General features: G+C 44.1%; 1 protein-coding gene across 1 annotated transcript in view; it reads right to left on the bottom strand.

Annotated features, from left to right (window-relative positions):
• Positions 1–3,283: 3,283 nt before the first annotated feature.
• The window catches only part of LOC138513101 (E3 ubiquitin-protein ligase TRIM69-like), a 90,398-nt gene continuing 77,296 nt past the window's right edge, over positions 3,284–16,385 (bottom strand). Inside the window, exon 5 of the mRNA XM_069627767.1 lies at positions 3,284–4,314. Coding sequence (XP_069483868.1) covers positions 3,809–4,314 — 506 coding nt within the window. The 3' untranslated portion in view covers positions 3,284–3,808. The remainder of the gene's footprint in view (positions 4,315–16,385) is intronic.

Raw genomic sequence — 16,385 nt, 5'->3', positions numbered from 1 at the left:
AATTAGGATCGCTATTCTGCCTCTTATGCAAGCCGTATCTCTACTGGTTAATCCATTAGGCAGTCTACTGAATTGTAAACACAGCTCGCCGCTTAGGGTCGACCACCATGCAAATAGTAATATGCTGGTGCAAATCAGCGGGATAAAAGTAAAACATTTTCTCAAGCATGATTAAGTTAAAAAACCATTATTGCATGCCCACTTTGCACACTCAAATCCACCCATTCAAAGTACTCATTGTTAGGAAAGAGCTTCTTTTTGCAACTTTCCATCCATATTTTTCTATGGGACCCCATTGTTTTTGCTCTCTTTTTGATTCTGTCCTGACTTTTTTGAAGGGAAATAACGCCTTCAGCTTCATGTCTCTTGCCTTTTGCTCATTGTTATGGGGAAACTGATCAGCATTTATGGATGGTGTAAAACGCATACACCCACTAGTATCACACATACCTCTGAAATGGGACTCAAACACAGATCTCACTGGCTTCTGGGACAACCGTCAAACCCATGCACAAAACCTCCCTTAAGGATATAGCATACAAGGTAGTCTTCATCATTGCTATAACATTGATTAGAAGGATAAGTGAGCTATAAACTCCATCTGTCTCAGAACCATTTGTCACAATACATTAAAACAAAGTGGTTCTAAGAACGCCCTCTAGATTTTCTCCTAAATTCATATCTAAATTCCACATGAACCAAGCAATTGAATTGCCAGCATTCTTCGAAATTCCACAAAGAAAAGGAGAAAGAACACTACATACTCTTCAAGATATACGTAGGGCAGTAATGTACAACCTTCACAAAACCGAATTTATTTTCATGTCCATTACAGCAGGAAGAGAAGGGGAGCCAGTCACCAAAGCAACTATTGTTAGGTGGATTGCTAAATGCAAACAAATGTGCTATTCCATAGCAGATACTTAATTACCACGCACACCCAGGGCTCTGCCACAAGATGCACAGGGGCAACCCTTGCTTTTTTAGATAATACTCCAATGGTAGCCATTTGCAAAGCAGCAGCTTGGGAGTTCAGTTCAGCACTTATAAAACACTATTGTGTAGACACACAATCTAAATCAGACCCACAGGTGAGCCACCATATTAAAACATGTATTATCTACCAACCCTTCGGCTCTCCCAAGGCCTTCACTAAATACTGCTTGCTAATTATTTCAAAGCATGTGAATCTAAGGGGACTCACAAGCTCCAGAAGACTAACATTACCAGTAATCATCTTTCAATAGCGTGTATCAGCTTAGAATCACACCCACCCACCAATCCAAACCACATGGGAGCAGAAGAGTACATACAAGGGTACACACAAGGGAGGCAACATTCTTCAGATAACAGAAAACAAGCAATCTGAGGACTTAAATGCGTGAAGGCTCATGTGTACCTGTAGAGCAGGGTTAGTGTTACAGGTACACTCCTGATGACGCCCCTTTTTCAAATTTGAAAAACAATATGTAATACTCTGCACCAATCACTAAATGGCGGCGTATGTGATACTAAATAGATACAAGCCACAGAAAGGCGATTACTGGTAAGAAATATTTATCCTTCCATCTTATTACTGCAACAATCCTAAAATGGTAGGAAAATAAATATGAATGCAAAATGCCCCTCTTCAGGCACAAAACACAGCAGCAGTTGAACAGAAAGAAACCATTTCTCATCTCACTGTGTGCTCTGACATGCTCAGAGCAAACAGCTCAGAGAAACATTTCTGAAGCGCTCCTTCATGGCCTGCAGTTTCATCCATGCAGATAAGAATCAAAGCATGTGTTCTGGTTCCTGACAAGTCACCAACCATTTGCAGTGACCTCTGCTCTCAACTGGTGTGTAAATGGTACGCATAGAAAAGGTGTTGTATTTGCAAGATTTTAATGTGTAAAAGTCCTATCTGGAGGCATGAGGTGGCAGATGTGTTGGGATGGGAAAGAGGCGGCTTGGGAGCATTATGGACATGGAGGGCACTGCTGGGTAGGAGGCGGTAGACCAGCGGCTGAAGTGGAGTAGGGAAGTAAAATGGCAGAATCTGTGCAAGGGGTCAGGTGGGTGTGGTAGGCGGACGGGTTCAGACATGTGTGCCGCAGGAAAAGGGGTGTTATGGTTACCAATGCCTCTATTAATAAAGGCAGGCAATAGTCGTTAGTGCAGGAAACATCTAATTTTGGGCATCAGATTCAGTGATATTGGTGTTGCATGACTTTGGCACAAAGACATAGTACCCCCTACATATGTTTGTCTCTATATTTGAAAGTGTATATTCTTGCATGTGCCAGCTCATGTGCCACTAATTCACAAAGCAAGAGGGTGCAATGGAGAGCTGGCATCAAGAATATTGGTGTTCAATGTGGAAACATATGGGGCCTCATTACAGAAACATAACACCTGTGTAATTGTGATTTTGTACGGTGTTAATACATTCATCCTATGCATTTCTCTCCCAGGACAATGACTGCCCTAGTGGCACGACACTAGCAGTAGGTCAAACATTGACCTACTACAAAAAGCATTTAAGGAATACCTATTTGCACTAGAGCAACATTTGTCGTAGTGTTCTCAGCGGCCTGTCCATGGAGTGGCCTGGGGTGGCACGTGCTTCCCCTGGAATCTGATTGGCCACCGCAGGTGCCACGCCATTCCCCTAAACTATGATAATTAACTGTGTGTGCGCTCGTACTTCATGCCACCCCTGGAGAAGTAAGTGCCGCACTTGGGCCACCCCAGTCAAAAGCCTCTGGACACGCCACTGGTGCTCATATTGTGCAAAATTGCACTTTCACCAGCGCAAAGGCCCTTATTATATGCGTTGGAGCCAAACTACAAATGGCAGGAGTAGATGATAAAAAACCTATTGTGGTCTATGCCCGCCCGAGCGGAACAAGGGATGTGCGTAAGAAAGAAAAACAAATAGATGCCCCCTATCCATGCGGTGTCGGGGTCTGATCTTTCCTTGGGATGAAAGAAGCAGAGACTTTAAAAAAAAAAAAAATCTTACTGATACTTTGTTTTTCCATTCACACTCCTTAAAAATGTATATATTTTACAAAATGCTATCTTTAGTACCCATAGGCAATTTAATCCTGCATTTACCAAGTGAGAATGCAGAGCTATTAAGTGGAAAATAATGCCCACATCCAGACCAAATACAGGGCAAAAAGTGACCAACTGCAAAGAAAAAGCATGTCTGGATACGTTGCACACACGTGTCATTGGGTAACATCGAACCACCTGTAAACGAGGAAAATACCTTTTAGAACACTGATGTCTTCCTTTTATTGAAAATCAGGCTTATCATCCACAAATCTCAATACATTTAAAGAAATAAAGCTTGAGCTTTTATAGTGAAAATGACAGGAAACGCATTTCATAAGAAGGATTCCTTCCTTCCCTTTATCGACGTGAAGCATGGTAAGAGGGAACTGAAGGTTGGTCTTTTCTTCGCATAAGACCCACCATCTGCTATCGGCTCCTGAATTTGGCGTGCTGCTGCTTCTGTCTGCTCATGAGCTCCGTGTGCTACAGGTTCTGTCTATTTATGATCTTGTCTGCTGACCTGGATGGTCATGACTTTGGTGCGTTGCTGCTTCTCTCTGCTCATGAGCATTGTGAGGCTGCTTCTGCCGGTGCTAAATTGGCCACACCGCGCCAGCAATGAAGGGGGCTCCTGGATATTTCTGAGGAGCAGAGTATGCTGAACCCCATGGCCCATACAGTATGTGAGAACATAACAGAAAGGGGAAGAGAGCAGAGGGCAAAAGGAGGGATAAGGGAAACTATGTGAGGGTCTAGGCAGCGCCTACACAAGGAGCATACCTGTCTCTGATTTAGTGCAGAAATAGGGGTAGAGCCCCTCAGTGAAGGAGGCATTGGAGAACGTGTAGAGATGCTCCAGGGTGTCAGCGTTGTACAGGGACAGCCTCCCTCCCTCAAAGTCTAGATACCATCCCAGCTTCTTAGTGTGCTGGTGTGCATATAGGTAGGAAAAAGGAGGATTGAGAGCCATATAGCTATCATTATGCCCAGTCACAGCCCAAATTCCTGTCTCAGGTGACGGTATATGTTTGTTCGTTGGCACAGACTCATGGGCGATCCCAGAAGCCCATGTGTCCTGTGGCAGCAGCTGAAGTTCCCAGTAGTGTATCCCTGAGGTGAACCCCTCACTCCCCAGCACACAGGTAGTCATAGAGAACCTCTTGGCGTTGTCCAGCAGGGGCTGCTCTGTGGCCCTCCATCTCACCTGCCTCCTGTCCTGCGAGAGGACCAGGTTTCGATGAGCAGTTTTGGGATCAAGCGTCAACAGCACTGCAGAGAAATGAGAGAGGGGTCAATGTGTAGAAAGAGCATTCCACTTCATGTTTCCATGTTTACCCTCCATCACCAAAGCATGATCTCGTGTCCCATCACTGAATTTAAATTCCTGTAAATTTAAATTGCAGAACAAATCTCAATTCCTCACCCGTGGGAGCACGAGTTTGCATAGATATATTTACTTCGCATTATGCATAGCTGACATAATAACGCCTTCCAGTAATCAACATGTCATGCACCAGTTACTGTGGGGCCCAATGCCAGCCATAGCAGATTTCTCCACTGGGAAACATTTTGGTGCTTATTTTAAGGTCTCCCCGGGTGTATTTCAGCCATAACCATTAGGGCCAGCGAGATATATTTTTTTCTCAAAGTTGTACTGTCTCCAATTATTCAATCTTAGTCTTTTCTTCTTTTCGTCCCAGTCATTTTATTGTAATGAAATACATATAAAAATCAGAAGGACACAATTAACAATGTTATTAGGACATTGGGCCTTATTACAAGGTTGGAGGTAGCAGGCTACCTCCAAACTTGAAAGAAAGTCCGGGACCCGCGAATGGTCAATTACCCGGGTATTCTGGCCCCACTGGACCCAGTAATTTCCCTTTCGCGGGTGCCGGAATCGGGTGATCCCCATTCCCATTGAGCCCTATATGGCTCAATGGGAATGGGGATGCCTGTAGCACCGGCACGGTTCATAACGGTGCCTGTGCTACAGGCATGCTGTGCTCTCGGGGGCCTTTCATTCCGACAGGTCAGACCTGGCGGAATGAAAGGCACCCGCGAGCACAACTCGGAGTGTGCCGGTCCGGATACAACGGTACCAGTAAGCTTGCGGCAAACTCGTAATGAGGCCCATTAACTTTGAAGCTAAATTGCAGCGGTTGGCGAGGTAGGAAAGTCAGAAGAGAAAAGATGAGGTGGAGCGAAGAGAGAGGAAGGGCGGCAAAGAGAGAGATGGATTAGAAAATAAAAGACCATCAGCTTATCTTAATACATTGAGGTAGTTGTACAGTATGGTAAATAGTCTGACGGACCCGAGCGCATAAGTGGATTACCAAATTCTGTACATTGATTTCAATTCATTAGTTTGATCTATCATATCCTTCTCGTTTGGTGAAAGTGAGGGACACTAGAGAAAAATGGAGTAGTCAACAGATAAACATGAAATAAATCATGAATGCATGTTGCAATCTAAGGAAAACCCTCAGCATAGCTCACTTGAGATTGCATTCAGTGTGCTTGTAGAGGGACCAACCGTGTATCTGTACACTGTTTGGACTAGCTGAACCTCTCTGGGAGGTCCTACATGCATATCATGTGTGCATATAAATAAGCTGATTCCCAATTAGCAGTAATCGATTTCATCACAGTAGACTTCAGTGGATGACATTTGCCCTCCATTTTACTAATGATGACTAACTGTAGACAATGATAGCCCGACGGAACTGGGAGAATACGTTTGGTAGCATGTCATGCCTATTCAAACCTTCCTCGAAGTCATAATGCCAGCACAACATTGATTCCTGCAAGTGAGTTTTGCACAGTCTTAGTTGGGCTGCATACCTCTGTACAATGAAACTTCATTCATTTAGGAAGGTGACCGTGGTCATGTCGTGACTGAATTATTCCTTCACACGACATTTTCAATACATCCAACATTTCAGGTATCTCAAGTAGTTTTCCGCAATTTCTTTGCCAGTGCGCAGGTGGGGCAATGTAACTGAAATACCTTTATGGTCATGTGACACTAGTTATCCACCTGACAATGTTGGACACTGACTGCACTGATGTATGGAGACTTTTCTCATTTTGATGCTAACCATCTAGAGTGCAAGACCTCAGCCTGCAGTAGCAGAAGTACTCTTGCACTAACAAATTACAATTCTCCTGTTTCTGTACAGATGGCAGCAAATGACCCTCTGCCTGTATATCACCACTGGCACATGCCACACTAATAAGGTCACGCCAACCCATGCATATGGTAATCCCCTTTAAGTGAATCTGTCTTCCCCATAAGGAACACTACTGTTATAAATGTGTGTTTCCTCATGGGTCTATTAAATGCTTTCCATATGGTGCCATCTCTGTGAAGCATCGCCTTCTGACTCATGGAGCCACACAGTATGTGCTGCACCAGGAAGGCTACGTGTGAGAGTTTGAAGTCAGGTTCTTGTAGCCTACCCATCTCCATACAGGCTTTGAGATGCTGCAGTGCTAAGCCCCCTGTCCCATTCAACCATGTTTCTAATCTCCACTCTTGTTCCAGCTTACTGAGACTCAACTCCTCTCTACCACTCCCTTACCATTCGCAATGTCTATTGTCCACCTGATCTACTCAACTCCTTCTTCCCGAACTTTCTGTTTGACTCCTTTCCCATAGGAGCCCCTTCTGCTCTCAGAAGTGACTTCAATTTCCCACAAATATCCTCCTCCCACCAACTTGAACTGGACATCCGACTTTGCGACCACTCTCTGACCTCCTTCCACAATTTCCCCACTCATACCCAAGGCAACAATCTTGATGAACTTGTCTCTTCCTTCTTAACATGGTTAACAAGCTCTACCCTTATTCATTTCAACATCTCTAGCCCGCCAACAATCAGCCTCCCACTCTCTCATCCCCTCAGTCTCTTGAGGCACCTGACTCTCTAGGCCCCCTATCTGGATCAGATCCTCCCAGCCAAGCCAGATTAAAATGGGACAGATCCCCCCCTGCCTAAGAAACCTGTACTCAACCTAGATGACTTAGCTAATTATCGCCCCATCATGCATTTACCCTTCCTCAGCAAACTGATTGAGAAGTCAGTTGCCATTCATTTGCATGAAAAACTCACCCAGTACAATTTCCTACAGGACTACAAATCCAGTTTCCAACCAAAAGATAAGTGCTACCATCCGAGTTATTGATGATGCTATATACATTGTGCTTACTCATTGTTCGTGACTTCTCTACTCCCTTCGATACCATTGACAATGAAAACCTTCTCAACATCCTTCCTTGCTCACAGACTTTGACAGGACACTCCTGTAATGGCTCGCCAGATGTGCCCAATCAGATCCTAGCACCGTGCATTAACATGCAGAGTTCAATCTACACAAGGTTCCACAAGGCTCTTTTCTGTACCCAGTCATCTTCATCCTCTACAAGGAACATCTGGGAGAACAACTCATCATCACTGATATGAAGATACTCCATTGTGCAGTTGACTCACAGCTTCACCTATAGGTCTATTGATCTATCAACTCAAAAACCTCCTGTACTTCATCCAAGCCTGGATATCAAGTACCTATCTGTTGCTCAATTATACAATGACCAAACATATTCGACCAGGAAACCCCACCAAACATGGCCAAGTTAAGAATTGACTGGCTGACATGAAACACAATAGATGCACACCTCAAGTCTCACCCAGGGCAACACCTCTCTGCTTTTATATCGACTGGGACCTTTTATTTAAAAATGACCAAGACACTAGATCACTTGCGCCACACCCTATTATCATAACATTGGTATTTCAAATGATTGTTTACAGAAGCTTACAAATTCAGTTTTGTATGCATATGTTCTTTGCTGGTTTGCCAACACGTGTTTCGACCTCTTAATTAAGGTCTTCCCCAGGGCTACAGGGCCAACACATGTTTCCATATTGTGACATAAGATTATAAGTATAACATAAAAGATATATATCATTATATATATGATTCTTTGAAATACAAAAATAAGAACAAGAGTTGTTATGGGTGAAAATCTAATGTATAAGCCTTCTTTGTAAAATAGATATATATATATAACAGCATTTAAAGTGATATTAAGAAATGTGAATAAGCTTGGAAGTCATATATGTGGTTGGTCTGTGTGATAAATAGGACCAATAAGAAACTTCTTGATTGTCTGCATTTGCTAAACATTTCAGCTGTTATCTCATCTGTATACAATATAGCAATGTATAACGTTATCTGTCTGGGTACACCTGTGGGACAAAGAAGACCAATGAGAGATGTCTTGAAAGCTAAATTGTTTAGTCAATATAGAGTTTTAATTCATGTGTATGCTATTAGGTACTGTTCAATGCGTTTAGCATTGAAACATGTTGCCACCAGCAAATTACCAAGGCCTCATTAAGACCTAATATGTATGCTTCCCAGTATTAGAACAATTGACATTTACATGGACTTTAATGTGGCAATAAGACCCGAGGCGGTGGGCCAATACCGCCCCAGGTAATGCCCCCGGGACCGTAGTTACAGGCCTGAGCGTGGCGAGGGCCTTAACAAAGCCCCAGGGGCATCACCGTGGGCGGTATTGGCCGCCACCGAGGGTCTTATTGCCATTAGCACCCCGGCCCGTTAGAACGGGGTGCTAATGGCATTTTTCTTTCTGTTTCGCTTGTTTCGAAACAGAAAAAAAAAAAATAAAAGAAATTAAAATGGCCGCCGGGAAAGGGAAAACATAGTCCGTTTTCTCTTTCCATGGTGGCCATTGGGAGCAGACGCGCTGGGAACACAAGTGTTCCCAGCGCGTTTGCTCCCAAGACCAGAAGAAAAAAGAAGGTAAGTGGGGTTGGGAGGGCGGAAGGGAGGGGGACGGGGAAGGAAAAAAAATAAAAAATAAAAGTACTGCGGTCTCCAGCAGGGGACGATGGAAGCCTCCAGCCGTGTGGAGGCTTGGAGCGGGGATGGCCTCGCTCCGAGTCTCCACACGGCTGGAGGTTTCCATCGTCCCCCGCCGGAGATCGCAGGATAGAAGGTAAGTCGGGTGGGGTGGGCGGTGGGAGGAAAAAAAAAATTCTTACCTGAGTCCCCGGCGGAGGACGAAGGAAGCCTCCAGCCATGGGGAAGCTCGGAGCGGGGATTGCCCCATTTCGAGCCTCCTCATTGGCTGAGGGGCTGCCACGCCCCTCGCCGGGAACAGAGTAGCCGGCACACACGGCGTAAAAGGGAATACCGTGTGGTATGGCTCGCAAATGAGCCAATCACCACGCAGTATTCCCGTTGCGCCGCGCGTGCCGGGTGCTAATGGGCAATTAGTAGTTTGTGGCCATTAACACTTATTAACAAGATATGAGAATTGGAAGAATATTTTAGTATTGAGTACAGTGTGAGGTTAAAGGATGTATATATTGATTAGATTGGCTCTGGTTGATGAATGAAGGTTAGGCATGAGGATTGGAAGAATATTTGAGTAGCGAGTGCACTGTGAGGTTAAAGGATCTGTATATTGGTGGCATTGGCCCTCGTTGGTGAATAAAGGTTTGCAATGACAATTGGAAGAATATTTGAGTATTGAGTACACTGTGAGGTTAAAGGTTTTATATAATGATTAGATTGGCTCTTGCTGATGAATGAAGGTTAGCAATGCTTTTTGGAAGATTAGACAAGTAGCGAGTGCATCAAGAGGAGTTGTATGATGGATTAAATAAGGAATTTGAGTTGAAAAGGCTCTTGGTGAATGTCACAGATATACATAATGAATTGACTGATCGAGTTTCTGGTAACATGTGAAAGTTGAACTGATAACGTGAATATTGAATGCAGTTACTTATGATGGCTAGGAGAATAAGAGGGAGCATGTCTACATAGTGCATGGTCTAATAATAACTTCAGGCAGTGCAATTAGGAAAGGGATTAGAGGCATGACAATGGTCGTGTTTGGGTCCAACAAGGAAATGGAATAGATGCGTGAGACTGATCACATTTAGGTTTAGCTGTTGTATGAACCCACAAAAGCTGCAGTTTGCAGTCTCCAAGAAGGGTTACTGGATTATCATTATTCGATTTAAGGGACGCTCGTGGGTATAATATTATTCATATTATCAAGTTTCTGAGTGCAGACGAATTATGCCACAGGATGGAATACCTGGATCAGAGTAAAGGCACGGTTGCGCACATTATGTATCCGCGCTTGTCAGTGCACAAGTGCTAATGGATTTCGGAATTCATTTAGGAGACGTAGGTTTATCAATAGTGGTGGGACTTGTTTTGTTATGCTAAATAGATATGACATTGAAGTCACAACACATTAAATGCATCAGAATCCAAAATGGCATTTCTTTTGATACGCGGAACGTCGCAAGGAGATCCATTAGAATCAAGACACTTATTTGGATGTAAGTATCTAGGTGAAGGATGAATTAGTGAAACCTGTGACATGAATGTATTAGAGTTACAATTTTAGATCAGATCGAATCGTTTATGGGGATTTCCTAATTGTTGGTTTTGTTTTATAGATACTGGATTAAGCACATTTTTTAACGAAATGCTATTATCAACCATTCTATCCTTATAAAATGACTCTGTGATACCCTCGGCATCACTGAGCGGACACTGGATTGGCTGACCTCTTTCCTCACTAATCGCCCTTCTCAGTTGCAACTGGGCCCTTTCTCCTCCACCCGCACACTTTATACCTCTGGCGTCCCCCAGGGCTCTATGCTATTGCCATGGCTCTTAAATATCTATCTTGCCCCTCTTCCTCACCTGATCTCCTATGACACACAGCTTTCCTTCAAAATTCCCTCTACTACCTCCTCTTCCCCCTCTTTCAACCCCGATTGTCTGTCTGCCATTCAGGCATGGTGTGCACCTAACAAACTCTGTCTTGATCACAGTAAAACGGAGATCCTTCCCATTGGGACACCTGCGCCCTCTTTTCCTCTCACCCTCTGGCCACCCTTTCTGGGCCCTCTACCCCCACCATCCTGTGAGGCCAAAAACCATGGGGTCATCTTCAACTCCTCTCTCTCCTTCACCCCTCACATCATGGACATTACCAAGAAGGCCCATTTTCAGCTCCACCTCCTTAGAGTCATTCTCCTTTTCCTCACCTTCCCCCATAAGTTCAATGTCTCCAGAGCTCTGGTCCTCTCCAGACTAGACTACTGCAACAGCCTCTTTCTCAGACTCCCTCTTTCCTCCCTACGCCCCCTCCAGCTAATCCAGAATAGGGCTGCATGACTTATCTGTTGCCTCAGGTCCAGGGACCGTATCTATCCAGCCCTAAAATCCTTCCACTGGCTCCCAGTGGCTGCAAGGATCAAATTCAAGACCCTTTGCATTATCCACAAGGCTTTCTGGGACCTGGGGCCACACTATTACTCCAACTTTCGCTCCCTAAATATTCCCCTGCTAGAGCCCTGTGCTCCTCTAATGCCAACTCTTTGATTGTCAAGTGCTTCTCCAAACAGAGAGTGGGGGGCAGGTCTCTCTCCTTTGCTGATGCCTCCCCTTGGAACAGCTTCCCTGCCCATCTCAGACTTGAGCCGGACCTCCTTAAGTTCCGGAAACTGCTCAAAACCCTGCTTGTCTCTAGCTCTTTCCCTCTTTCCCTTCCCTGCTAATCACCCTACTCCCGCTGAGGCTGGTGGCCTGTTCCTCATGAATCTCACAGGATAGCATGTCTTTCTACCCAGTCAATACCAGCACCTCCCCCCCACCACTGACCTGCCCCAGTGGGCGCCAGCTTGGCGGCTCTATATCCCACCATTGGGAGTCGCCCGCACTAGCACTGAGTCTGAGGCGTTCTCCTTGGCTCCCCTTGGCACTTCTCTCCCAGGCCCGCCACCAGCACTTGTCCATTCCTTGCTCCCCCCACCCACCCCCTCTCCTGAACTGCTCTTCACTGCACTTGCACGGCAGAATACCACAAGGCCTAGTAGGACCACGACTGTATATTCACAGTTTTGCCAATGTTTTTTTCTCTCCCCTTGTTCCTTTCCCATTTAGCCATGTGGCGCTTTGGAACACAATTCTGTTGTACAAGTGCCTAATAAATGTGCAATAAAATAAAAAATAAAAAATTGAGATCGGATTAGAAATTAGTAATATCTACGTGTGAAAAAAGATAAGGAGCACCCTCACCATCATTGGCGTTTAATTGGTGACGTGCAACTCCATGAATTGGCTATTAGGGTGCGGATCATAAACAAAGGTTGATTATTTGGTTTTCAGGAAATTATGGAGTGGGATTGATCCCTTGTGACTAATAGTACTAAAATAAGTATGTATTGACACATACGAGGAGAGTACAACGTTGCATAACTCGAAAATGTAATATATTGGATAACATTTAAATATGAACTGAGTAGTGTGATGGTTTTCCTAGATAGGCAAATCCTCAGTGTGTATGTATATGTTTGTAGGGTTGTAATCCTGTTGGAATGGGCCTATGAGTCTAGCATGTTGGTGGATATGTGCCAATCGAACTGAGAAAGAGACCTACGTTCAGTAATTATTAAACATGGTAATTATGAGACATTAATTATTCAATGGGTTGGGTTTGAGCAAATTATATGTCAGTGTTTTTGTGGTGTTGTTAAACGATGATGTATGACTAACAATGGTACATTGGGGGATCGCTCCCGGTTTAATTACACAAAGATACGCTCATATACCTTTGGAGGTGGTAACATGTTTTTAATAGTGAAGGTATGAATTAATACACTTTAGTTATAGAGTGGAACACTGTTGGTCAAAGTGCTGAATAACCTGACAACTGTTATATTATTCTGATAGTAATTATTCTGTGTACATCTTTCTTTTTCCTCTCACCTCAACCCATTTGGAGTCCGGCATTTGTTTCGTATTGTTTTATTACTTGCTGCCAATTTTGTTTGAATGTGGAAATTTGTTTGTGGTTTTACTTTGACAATTGATGATTATTTGATGGTCATGCACTACACACAATATCTCTTCTTACATGATGACTATGCAATCATATATATCATTTATGTTATATATATAATCTTAAGTCACAATATGGATACATTTGTTAGCACTGTAGCACTGAGGAAGACCTTGCTGAAGAGGTCGAAACACTTGCTAGAAAACCAGTAAAGAACATATTGTCACGTTCCGTTCATGGAAGCGTTGGCACAAGTGGAGAGATTCACTCTAAACCGCATGCTTCGGTCTAGTGTTCTCCCAAGATGGCCGCCAGATGTTTATAGGTGGCCTTTTCCGGATACGCCTTTGCATTGTATCTGTCTAGGACCTCGTTTGTACTGCTACATTTCACCTTAGCTGTTACTGCATTTTTTCGCTCACTTGGTGCCTTCTTTTTCTGTGCTTTTCCAACTTTCCTTCCCTTGGTTTCTGTCTATCTTGGAGCGTTCCGTCCTCTCGCGGGCGGCTTTGTGTTGACATCTGGGGTTTTTTCGGGTAAGTTCCATTTCGGTTGCTATCTCTGTTACCTGTTTCCCTTCTGCTTTCTTTCCTGATTTGTACCTAGGTACGTTCTGTCCTTACCTCTTCGTAGCTGTTTCTTCCATTTTAATTTCTTCCGGTTCGCATCTCGGTACGTTCCGATCTTTTCTCTCTCTCTCTCTCTGTCTTCTCTTTCCTTTTTCCTTCGTTATCGGTCTGTACTTCTGTACATTCCGTTCTTTTCTCTCTTTCTAGTTTCTATTGCTATTTCCTTACCGGGTATTCCTCTTCTTTATATTTTTTCACGGATCCTTCTTATCCAACCAGTTACTTTTTTCCCCTTTCTCCTACTTAGTTTAGGCTAGTTGTCTTTCTTCCTTTTCTCTGCAGTTCCTTTTCCTTTTTTAGCTGTACTGCCTTTTTTTGTACAATTATCCTTTAGCAATTTTGGCTGTTTCTGGTGGCTTGTCTTTTGAACATAAGAGGACTAACTTTAACTGTGCTCTTACCATTGGAAAGAACTTTGAACTGTGTCTTCAAGATCTGTGTTTCATCTACAATTCCTCATCTCCAAGGAGGGGAACTATCCCTGAAGAAGCTTTTCCTATCACTCAATTACCTAATCTCAATCTTGCCCAGGGTTTTTTTCTGCCTTGTAAGGCTTTTTCCCTGGAAGTTTATGGGAGCTTGCTCCTTGGGGTTCATCTTGATCCTGATCCCTAACAGGTCAAGGTGGCCTCCGAGGGAGCTCGCCCTTACTTAAACACAAAAAAGGAGAGGAAGCCAAGGGAGACCTGAAAGGATCGCAAGAATAGAATCTCTGAAGAAACAAGACGTTTATCAGAAGAATCAGGTGAGGAGAGAGATCGGGACAGTACCTTGAAATCTGACAGTATACAGCGCTCAACGATGGCTTGATTGGAAAAATTCCAGGAGCTGGCTAATGCGATCCAGGGTCTTTGAATTGAAGTACAGACAATTAAGGACCAGAATACTATTCTGACTCAGCAGATTGCCCTTAGAGAGGATACCAGAGGTGATCTTCCTCCATAGCCATTTCCCTTTGGAAGATACGATTGTAACCCGAAACAACTCAAGGAGTTTTTGGACGCATGTCATGTATATTTCTCTTTTCGCCCTAAGACGTACGAGACAGACAGATCTAAAACAAGACGTTTATCAGAAGAATCAGGTGAGGAGAGAGATCGGGACAGTACCTTGAAATCTGACAGTCTACAGTGCTCAACGATGGCTTCATTGGAAAAATTCCAGGATCTGGCTAATGCGATCCAGGGTCTTTGAATTGAAGTACAGACAATTAAGGACCAGAATACTATTCTGACTCAGCGGATTGCCCTTAGAGAGGATACCAGAGGTGATCTTCCTCCATTGCCATTTCCCTTTGGAAGATACGATTGTAACCCGAAACAACTCAAGGAGTTTTTGGACGCATGTCATGTATATTTCTCTTTTCGCCCTAAGACGTACGAGACAGACAGATCTAAGGCTGGCTTCTTGATAGCCAATCTGATTGGTTATGCCCTTGCTTGGGCTACTCCGTTGATAACCAATGCAGATCCATCTATGACCGATTGCCAACTATTTGTGCAGAACCTTAAAAGCCGATTTGATAGACCTGAGGTTCAGTTTTCTTCTTTTGAAGCCATGGTTGACATTTGACAGGGAACTCAGGATGTACAGACTTACATATCCCAATTTCAATGTCTATCCTCACAATCTGGCTGGCCTGATTCTGCTCAGCGGACACTTTTTAACAGAGGATTACACGAAGAGATCAAGGACGAATTGGCACGGATACCCAGACCTACCAGCTTTCAGGACTTAGCTGCGGCAGCTTTACAGATCAAATTCAGATGCCTTGAATGAAGAAAGGAGAAGAGAAAAGGAAGGTACTATTCTCCATTGCCCGTCTTCTCACCAACGTCCAAAGAACGCTGTAACACTGAAGAACCTATGCAGATAGGGGCTACAAGAGGGCATTTATCGCCAGAGGAGAGAAGAAGAAGAGAGAAGGGATTGTGAGCCTACTGTGGATCTGACAAACACCAACTTAATTCATGTCCAGAGATTTCACGCAAGCGTCAGGGAAACTCCCAACCCCGAACCTATGCAGTGGAGGTATCGGGGAGTTACTCTCAACCCCCTGCGAGAATACTAGATCAGTAAAGGAGGAGGAGGACAGTCGCCTTATGGTATTTTCTGTTCAGCTGAATGTTTCCTACACACAGACTTTCAAGACACTTGCCATGTTGGATTGTGGGGCTGCAGGAAATTTTATAGATATAACCTGGGCTAAGACTAATCTACTCTCACTTAAGGAGAAGGAGAAGCCTGTACCAGTGTAAGGGGTTGATGGTATGCCGTTGTCCTCTGGGCCCATTGTCTTAGATACCTCTCCCATCCAGATGCCATTGGGAAACCACACCTAAAGGTTGACTTTTGATGTCATAAGGGCAGCACACTATCCTGTAATCCTAGGGATACCTTGGTTATGGTGACATTACGCGAAGATAGATTGGAAGGCCAACACCCTTCATGTTGCTTCCACCTATTGTGCCCAGTTTTGCTTACAGTCTGCTCTAGAATTTGCTCAGTCTAGCGAACATGTCGCATTGACAAAGACCATCATTTCTTCATTACCAAGACAATATCATAAGTACAGTGAGGTGTTTGAAGACAGACTCCCTCGACTTCTACCTCCACACCGACCAGAAGACTGCCGTATCAACCGGCAGGAAGGAGCTCAGATTCCGTTTGGATGAATGTATCCTCTCTCCATTCCTGAGACACAAGCTCTCAAAGAATACCTCAAAGCTAATCTTCATAATGGTCTTATGCAAAAATCGCGATCTCCTGGTGGGGCTTCATTGTTTTTTGTCTCCAAGATGGGATCTTCA

The sequence above is a fragment of the Ambystoma mexicanum genome, chromosome 12, assembly GCF_040938575.1.
Source record: "Ambystoma mexicanum isolate Mex_15411 chromosome 12, UKY_AmexF1_1, whole genome shotgun sequence".
In the NCBI taxonomy this organism is placed as follows: Eukaryota; Metazoa; Chordata; class Amphibia; order Caudata; family Ambystomatidae; genus Ambystoma; species Ambystoma mexicanum.
This window is presented reverse-complemented; position numbering and strand designations above follow the sequence as displayed.